The sequence below is a fragment of the Eucalyptus grandis genome, chromosome 2, assembly GCF_016545825.1.
Source record: "Eucalyptus grandis isolate ANBG69807.140 chromosome 2, ASM1654582v1, whole genome shotgun sequence".
Taxonomy (NCBI): Eukaryota; Viridiplantae; Streptophyta; class Magnoliopsida; order Myrtales; family Myrtaceae; genus Eucalyptus; species Eucalyptus grandis.
The window spans coordinates 30,230,153-30,239,895 of NC_052613.1; the positions used below are offsets into that span (position 1 = coordinate 30,230,153).

Sequence of the window (9,743 nt, forward strand, 5' to 3'; positions counted from 1 at the left end):
TAGTAGAGACATGGCTCTTTCATCTAGTTCTTCCCATGTTTCATCTAACGCGCTTTTTGATTTTTTTTTTCCTTTTCTAAACATAGTTTTCTTCAAACCCTGTTGCGTAAGAACTGCCAACATACGAGCTTGCTATAGATTGAAATTGTTGCTCCCATCAAATTTCTCAATATCAAATTTCGTTGTTGAACTTGGAGCCATAACTAGAAGATCAAGAAAGAAACCTAAGGCTTAGATATCAGTTTGTTATGGCAGATGCAAAAATCAAAACACCAGATTTATGTGGAAACCCTTGCGAGAAAAATCACCTAGGAAGAACAAAATCCACTATAGAATTTCAAGGATTACAAAAGGTGACCCTAAAAAACTATAACTTTTTTTGTCTCAACTTCATAACCTAATTACTTGAGAAAAACAATATTTACATTGTCCCCAAGCCCTAACGTTGGCCCAAGCCCATAATGTTCCTGCTTCACCATTTAGTTCACCTTGGGATGTCGTTTGCATTAGTGATTCTATGAATTTGCTTTAATTAAGACTCTGGATTTGTCTCAATTACCCCAATTCCAATTCTGATTCATGTTAACCGAGAGAGAGTTTAATGTCTACAACTTGTTCGATAAAATTCCGAGGCTACATCAATGAACGTCAGAGTCTAGATTTATTTAAGTTTAATGTCCTCGCTGGTTTCATTTGCCTCTAATTCTATTACATAAGCCGTAGTTAATTTCTGTATGCCCTTATTAGAAGTGAATCCGGTAATTGCTCACTCCAAAGTGTATTTCTGAAGGTTTTGATTCATTACATAATATTCGTATTTATATTAGACAAGCTTGATCTTGAATATTGCTGAATTTGACTGAGAAACATCTGAATGAAATTGGGTTCATCCCGCTAGGCGTTAAAGCGAAGCCCAGATCTTTCTCCCTGCCTATTGACAATGAAAGTAACCAACTTCATATTTCAAGAGCTACTAACTTACTACTGCAATGTTTAATTCCTGCATTGTTTCCTAAATCCTTCCTGTATTATGGAATACCTTTACCCATGTTACAATATATAAATATTAAGCCACATCTTCAATTGACATTGTCAACATTTAAAACAGTTTATGGTGGTCTTACAAATCCCATACGATATAAGAACGAGATATTCTGAGTTTAAATCTTTGCAAGCCCTAATTTGCTTTCATATTTTCACACTTTAGGTTTAAACCAAGAGTTTGGACTACGCTTGAGAATGAGTGTTAGACTGATGATATTAGCCATATATACGTTTTTTAAGTTTAGGTCAAAGTCTAGTCTATGTGTGAGGAAGAGTATTAGACTAATGATATTTGGGCAAGAAAAGAGGCTCTCTCCCTCTGTACGTGTAAGAATGTGAAACAATGGTTTATGTGGCTAAGAATGGCCTACTGCTGCAGTCGGAAGGAGACATGAGTACGTTTCCAGCTCCATTGACCACGCATTAACTACCCAAGATGACTTTTCCTTCCACAGAAACAGACGAAATTTCCCATTTTGTGCAATATGGTCATGCGTGATGTCTCTCTTTTTAATTTTATGGTTTTCAAAGAATCAAGATCTGTCATGTATTGCAGTAGTATTGCAGCGTTCCACAAGTACGTAGACACTGATAGTGTTAGACTGATGTTATTGGCCATGTATACATTTTAAGTTTAGGTCAAAGTCTAGCCTCTGCGTGAGGAAGAATATTAGACTAATGATATTTGGGCAAGAAAAGACGGTTTCTGGCTCTGTACGTGGAAGAATGTGAAACAATGGTTTATGTGGCTGAGAATGGCCTACTGCTGCAGTCGGAAGGAGACATGAGTACCTTTCAAGCTCCATTGACCACGCATTAACTATCCAAGATGACTTTTCCTTGCACAGAAACAGACGAAATTTCCTTGCACAGTGGTAGTATTGCAGTGGTCCACAAGTACGTAGACACTGATATTGTCATCTGTTCAAATGTTTGGCCTGTAGACTTACTATTAAATTATTATTCGAGTTTGAGCATTTACAAAAATGCAATTAGTTGAATTTCTTAAAAATTTACAAGAAAAAAAAAAGATGAGCACACGTATAAAAGAAGAAATTCACTTCGCAGAAGCAAAATTCTTTCTAGGCGGTGGTTTGTTATGTGGTGGGGCGCGCACACACGTCTACGCCGAAGAGAGGAAATAAAGGTGGGCCCAGTCCAATACTCCTCTCCTTGGGCACACACCCACGCATACACACGAATTTCCTTTTTCAGGCGTGCGTGAAGCGGTTTAACAAAAGGAACCCTACGTCCGTCGAGCCGGAAGCCGCACGTCCAACGTTTCAGAAGCCGCAAGCCGTGAGAACCTTTGAAGAAATACACGAAGCCATACATCCCGATTTTGGTGTATGTGAATCATTTTGTTTTGAGCTTGAACGCACAGTAATTTTGTGTCCTGAGTTTATATCTAAATGAGTTGTTTATTTATAAACATTTTGGGTTTTGGATTAAATTTAAGTGTGTAAAACACTTGAGTATGTGAGTGATTATAAACTATGATTCTCCGATTATAGTGGATTATTTGCTGCTGACTCTTCCCATAAATGCATGTACGAAATCTTTCGGACCGAACCACATAAATTTCTAATATCCTTATTTTTCTCATTTATTTCTTTGGTGGTTTTGGCATTGACGTAAATTGAAAGATTATATCGTTTTGCGTATTATATCCCAACACTTACCACTTGCCACAGTTCCCAAGTATGATGATGTGGATGGGTTCATTCTGTATAACCTTACCTGGAAGTTCTCTCTACATGGCAAAGGAACATTCTTGCATGCTTGATGTAAGACTGTCTCATATTGACTAGAAGACATATATGTTCGATTCATCTATTTCTTATACCCTCCAAATCTAGACTCGGTTTTTTGTTATCTCTTGCGATCCCGAAATTCTTGGCATACTCGGAATCTGGCCAACCATTTAAATCAGGATTTCTACAAGACATCTAAAGCATGGAAGAGATCAAACTTGTCCTTATCTGATCACCCTCTTCTTTATTCCCAAAACCCCTCCTTATAAATTTGTCCTCGGTTTTAACCAAAACTTATGACAGACCTCAGCTTTCAAAAGTCAACAGCATTACATCCAAAGCTTTCTTATGATTTACCTTCATCATTCCTGAATACATTATCGACAAAGACTAGATGCTATTCGAACGATAGAAGTCTCGTTCTAGCACTCTATGCAAATGAATGTAAAAACCCAAGACAATCTATCAATGAGAATAGCTTACCTTGCAAGCAGGATAAGACGGCATTAATGTTATAATTATTATAAGATATTCTCTCTGGTACCAAAACTTTTAAAATTATTATTTAAGCGATAAATTAAGTAACTCTAGCGACGAAAAATTTGACATGACTTATAAAAATATTTGAAAATAGCGCAGTGTGTAATTTATGTACCATAAAACGTCACAGAATCCATCAATTTTCCAGTGGAAAACTTGGAGTTAAATTGGTTCCCAAATGTTCCCTTCCATTAATCCTCCCAGTTGATCAAAGAGAAGTAGTCCATTTTGACAAGTCCCCTAGCTCTGATCTTCAGTCTCAAAACAAAGCAAGGTCAGAGAAGACACAAAGGCAAAGTTACGAGAGGTGAAGAAAGTTTTACTATTTTTTTTTTTTTTTTTTTGAAGAAAGGAAATAGATTTTTGTGATTTTAAATGAAATTATTCGAAGAGAATGTTTCATCCACGATTGTGTTTTTGAGACCTTCGAAACAAATAAAATTAATGGCATAGTTAGAATAGTTGTTATGTGATTTACGCTTTTGGCTCGCTTTGCCCTTTTGTCAATTTCTAATTTTTAAGTTTTAGAGCAAACATTCTATTAGCAATTAATATAGTCCCAAAACTTTATAAACGACCTCGTTAGTACAAAAATATCTTGAAAGCTCCTATTTAAGTGACCCCGGTAAGCCATGTCAAATTTTCTGACAAATTAGAGTCATTGGAGTAATTTAAGTGATTGTTTTTCAAAAATCACAGCACATAAATATTCGTTTGTAAAGTTTATTATCAAAACGAGCATCGTACAATAGTTGGGGCACTGACGTCGTGTTTTTCCCGCTGCAAATGGATGGACACATGAGTATATTTCAAGCTTTAGTGACCCCGAATTAGTTATTCAAATGACCTTTCCTTGCGCAAAAAGTACTGAACTTTCCAAATTGGATGTCCTGTAGCCAATTCTGATGGGAATTGGTCATGCATGACGTCTCTGCTGAACTCGACAAGTAAGTAGATAACTATCTTTTTCGTTGATTTGACCTAAAACGTGCATGGTTGACGTAAGGGATGATGTAGCCTTAACTACAAGGTATACATATTCCACTCATCTTGCTTAATCACTCCAAATCTAGATTGGGTTTTCTTGTCCTCTTTCGCAATCACAAAGTTCCTGACAAACACGATCAGGAATTATATTAAACATCTAAAGCATGGAAGAAATCAAACTTGTCTCTCTTGCCGCCCCTCCAAACCCCTCCTTATAAATTTGTCCTCGGTTAGTAAGTCTAAAAACAAACCTCAGCTTTCTAAAGTCAACAGCATCGCAACCCGAACCATTCTTTTGCTTCACCACCATCATTCCCGAATACGTTCCTGTAGCAGAAACTCTCCTGCGAGGCCAAATGGGTAGTGAAAGCCATCAGCTTCACATGTTCTTCTTCCCTTTCATGGCTCCAGGCCACATGATCCCAATGATCGACATGGCCAAACTATTCGCCATTAGAGGCTGCAAGTCCACTCTCATCGCCACCCCCCATGACGAGCCCACCTTCTTGAAATCCATCGCAAAAGCCAAGGATTCGGGCTTCGACATCGATGTCGTCATAGTGACATTGCCCCTGAAAGAGGTCGGCTTGCCAGAAGACTGTGACAATATGAACAAGGTCACTACGGCGGAAATACGCAAGCAATTCATGAGAGCTATCATGATGCTGGACCAACAGCTCGAGCTGCTGATAGAAAAACTTGCCCCTGATTGTCTAGTCTCGGACATGTTCCTCCCATGGACAACCGAGATCGCAGCCAAGTGGGGAATCCCTAGGCTCGTTTTCCACGGGACAAGTGCCTTCTCCATTTCTGGCACAGAATGTGTGAGGATCTATGAGCCTCATAAGAAGGTGTCACACGATTCGGAGTCCTTCATCATCCCCAACTTCCCTGGAGAAATCACAATGTCCAGGATGCAGTTGCCGGACTTTTATAGGGAAGAGACCGAGTTCACCAAGTTCTTCAACGAGGTAAAGGAATCGGAGAAGACGAGCTTCGGAGTTGTCATGAACAGCTTCTACGAGCTCGAGCCAGCTTACGCTGACCATTACAGGACATTCCTTGGGAGACGATCCTGGTTCGTTGGCCCGCTCTCATTGTGCAATAAGGAGAGTGAGGACAAAGCACACAGGGGCAACCAAGCATCCATCGACCAGCACGAGTGCCTCAAGTGGCTTGACTCGAAGCAACCCAACTCAGTGATATATATTTGCTTCGGAAGCATGGCAAATTTCAATGCTGCTCAGCTCCACGAGATCGCAGTTGGACTAGAAGCATCAAATCAACAATTCATTTGGGTGGTGAAGAAGGACCCGAATGTGGAAGAAGGCAAAGAAGAGTGGCTGCCTGATGGGTACGAATCAAGAATCCGAAACAAGGGCCTCATAATCAGGGGCTGGGCTCCTCAGGTGCTGATTCTCGATCATGAGGCGATTGGGGGATTTGTGACACATTGCGGGTGGAACTCCACACTGGAGGCGATCACGGCCGGCGTGCCAATGGTGACTTGGCCGGTTGCGGCAGAGCAATTCTTCAACGAGAAGTTTGTGACCCAGGTGCTCAAGATCGGGGTCAACATAGGGGTGAAGCAGTGGGTGAGGTTGTTCGGCGACAGCGTGAAGAGCGAGAGAGTGAAGGAGGCAGTGAAGAGAGTCCTGGTGGGTGAGGAAGCAGAGGAAATGAGGAGGAGGGCCAAAGCACTTGCAGAGATGGCAAGAAGGGCTGTGGAAGAACGCGGGTCTTCTTGGTCTGATTTGGGAGCTCTGCTTCAAGAGCTGGGACAGCAGAGATTGGCTCTTAACAAGAAGATCTGATTCTTGACCTGAAGCAATCAATCTTGAATTTTTGGTTGCATAGAAATCCTCAATTCTCAGCTTCTGTTGTGGTTTAACCGTAGAGAAAGGTACTGGATCATTCAATATGTAGGATGTGACTTATTTCTTTTGAGGTAAAAGGAAATGTATACATTGTCTTGAATTCTGTTGTGCCAATGAAATTAGAGTTAGTGCAAGGTCTTTGGTATGCTTTGTCTCAAACCGATCAAAAGTGGATAGTTGAATCTCACAACCCATCTTTAGTTCAGCAAGAACTTTGATGCTGAGCATCCGACGTGGAAGGAAAGAGAACTAGTCAAAGAGTGCAGCCGTTTGTTGACATTTTTGCCCAACTTTCGCTTAGTCCATCGGTATAGAACTCGGCATAATGCTGCGGATTGGGTCGTCAAAACTCCACTGTGCAGCACTCTTCCTTTAAATGGGTTCTCATTTCTCCGGCTCTCTTTTCTGCTTGTTATGCTCTGAAGCACATCCCATGTGGTCTACATTTTCTTTTTGAAATGAAATTCTCTCACCGACCAAACAAAAAAATTAAAGTTGGTCTCATAATTGCAATTCAATAGCAAGATGCCCTATTTATTTTCCCTTTTCTGAATTATTTATCCTCGAGACAGAACAAAGTAGAGAGATTTTTGCAACTTCATACTCCGTGGATGGGAAAATTATCTACAAATTTATATGCCTATTACATTTTTACTAATTTAATCATAAATATTTCAAATTTGTCAATTGAATCCTAAATCTTTTTACATTCGCTAGTTGAGTCTATCAAGCTAATTTTAACTGAAAATTGCTGGTGTGGAAGTCGACCATCCTACTTGGCATGTCCTGGCTGATGTGGATAATTTCAAATAGTATTTTAATTATTTTTGAATTTTTGTTAATTATTCATTTTATTTTTCCTTTTTCTTTTTTCCCCTAACCTTAGGGCAGCAAGATTGTCGGATGACCCTTTGCTAGCCACAAGTGTGGGCCTCTATGCCCTCATCGACTGCAAGGGCATCAACCTCACCTAGATCTAGGCAAGTGTTGTGACGCCCTTGCCTAATCTAGTGAGGGTCGTGATGCATTCACTAGATCCAAATGAGGGCATCCTACGGTACAAGCCCTTGCTTGGGTCTGGGCAGGGCTAATGCCCTCAACGACACCCTGACTTGTGGTTGGCGAGGGCTCGAAGGCGATCGTGCAAATTCAAGTGAGGGTTGCCAGACCTCGCTTATGGCTGATGACCTCACCGGCCTAGGCCTAAGAAACAATAAGAGAAAAAGGAAAAAGAAAAGAAAATTTTAAAAAATATTAAACTTTTTTTAGAATTTTTCCACATTAATGGTAGGCATCCTACTCCACCCATGCCATGTAGAAGGCCCGGCATACACATCAGTGATTTCCGACCAAAATTGGCTAGATTAATTCAACTGAAAAATGTGAAAATAATTAGGACTTAATTTGTAAAATTAAAAAGATTCAAAACTAAATTGGTAAAAGTGCAATAGATTTAGGATTTTTTGGATAATTTTTCGGATTGTATCATGAATAGAGAGAGAGAGAGAGAGAGCGAGAGAGAGAGAGAGAGAGAGAGAGAGAGAGAGAGAGAGAGATGAGCAAAAGTAAAAAGACAAGAAGAGGATGACAAACTCTACCTCGTCAGTCGTCACGTGTTAGTGACATTTTGTATTATGTATACAACCTGAAACTTGGCACCAATTTTAGAGAAAAAGTTAGAGAGGTAGTAGTTATTGAGATCGTCACAGTAATTTTCCTTATAGATAGTTGGATTTGAAGATATTTTGGCCCAAACCAAGTCAACAATTTGGATTTGTCGTCGGCTAAAGTCAACAATTGTTGACATCAAAATGTGACATAGTGAGGAGCTTAAGACATGTTATATCCATAGATTAGGTACCTTCAATATGAAGGAGTCAGAGAAATTTCTGTTTCTTCCTGGCAGTGTGTATTTGAGGATATGTGATTCCAAATTTCTTGATCGTCTTTTTCGCAATAAAAGTCGGAACAAGTTAGCTTATCTTCAAAGACTTGTCCTATGCTGTATTTTGTGGTGATGGTCGAGGACATATATTTCTAAACAAGTACGGTAGCCAGCTTTGTAAAACTTTGCAATCTACCTAGATGAAGCAAATCTCAATCTATCGAGAATGAAAGTAACCGACTTCATATTTTAGGAGTTTCTACTTAATTTTCAATTTTTGCATTGTTTCCTAACATCATCCTCGGTGTATAATGCAATATCTTTACCCACTTTACAATACATAAATGTTATGTGACACCTTCAGTTAACAATTTAAACTTTTAAAATAATTGCTGTGGTCTCAAAAAGTTTCACATGGTATCAGAGGATGAGGTTTTGAGTTCAAATATTTTTAAGTCCCAAGTTGCTTCCCTAATTACTGAAAGTGCTAGTACGAACACCTAGAGGGGGTGAATAGGTGTGAAAACCAATTTTGCAAAATATAGTGTAAAACTTTACTTTTAACCTGAGTCTAGTTGACAATAGACTTTGCAGAGGAAGTCAGACTCTAACAATTAAATAGAATTACGAATAGAGTAAAAGAGTTCAAGGAAGAGAATAAGAACACAAGATTTATAGTGATTCGGCTTAGACCAAGCCTACGTCCACTTTCCCGCACTGATAGCCCACCGGCTGTATTTCACTATGAATTAAAAGAGGTGTTACAATCACACGTCCTTAATTCCACAATGTACAGATTCTACTACACTTCCTCAAGGTCTCACCAGTATCTAATCTCTCTTTTGAGTATGAATTTAAGCTCAACAATCGAATAAGCAAAGTACAAAGAACTTCAAATGTTGGAATTTTTCTATCTCGCACCTCCTCGAATAATTAGAATGTCTTCCTTTATAAACTCCTCCATGCCTTCATAACCGTTGGCACCTTCCAAAGGAGTTCTTCCAATCTACCCGTTAGACAAAATCAATTAGGGAGATCTCAAGTTATACAAGGAATATGAAGATAGCCCACCAATCATGCTCGCCCATACAATCAAAATCTAGGTTTCCATATGTAGAACCTTCCAAGTATACTTCACCAATCAACAGATCTTAGTTACTCGAATTAATTTCAATACGAATAATAGATCTTGAGATGCCATTCCCAGCCGTGAGAGCTTCTTTAGCCGCACGAATCAAATCCTTAAAGATATACTTGCATCTGGATAAGTCTTCTTCGTCAGTCTAGAAACTATCAATGTGGGTAGACTTTAAGTCTTGAGTCTGGTGGTCTTCAGACTAGACTAAAGGAAATGTTTTGTGAACTTCAAAACAAATAAGGAAGTTTTCTCCAACAATTACATATTTTCACGCTTTAGGATTAGGCCAGAGTTCAACCTACATGTGAAGGGGAGTGTTAACCAATGATATTGGGCATTGTAACATTTGCAATTTTCAATCCATGAGAAATGGCAATGATTCAGAGGTGCCAATGGTAAGGATTGGCCATAAATCATTTTAAGAATCGGCTACAAACTAATCGGCCCGATCGAAATGGCAACCAAGGGATTACCCATATTCCAATCAAAGAATCGGCCATTGATTGATCAAGGGATTG

The 9,743-nt window shown here is 39.3% G+C and overlaps 1 protein-coding gene across 1 annotated transcript; it reads left to right on the forward strand.

Annotated features, from left to right (window-relative positions):
* The first annotated feature begins 4,415 nt into the window (after positions 1-4,415).
* On the forward strand, positions 4,416-6,347 carry LOC104418278 (scopoletin glucosyltransferase). The gene has a single exon (XM_010029564.3). It carries the CDS (start codon positions 4,682-4,684, stop codon positions 6,137-6,139), a length of 1,458 nt encoding a protein of 485 aa, XP_010027866.1. The 5' UTR covers positions 4,416-4,681; the 3' UTR covers positions 6,140-6,347.
* Positions 6,348-9,743: the final 3,396 nt, after the last annotated feature.

Coding starts and splice junctions, on each gene's coding strand:
- LOC104418278 (XM_010029564.3), top strand. CDS start 4,682: ATGGGTAGTGAAAGCCATCAGCTTCACATGTTCTTCTTCCCTTTCATG.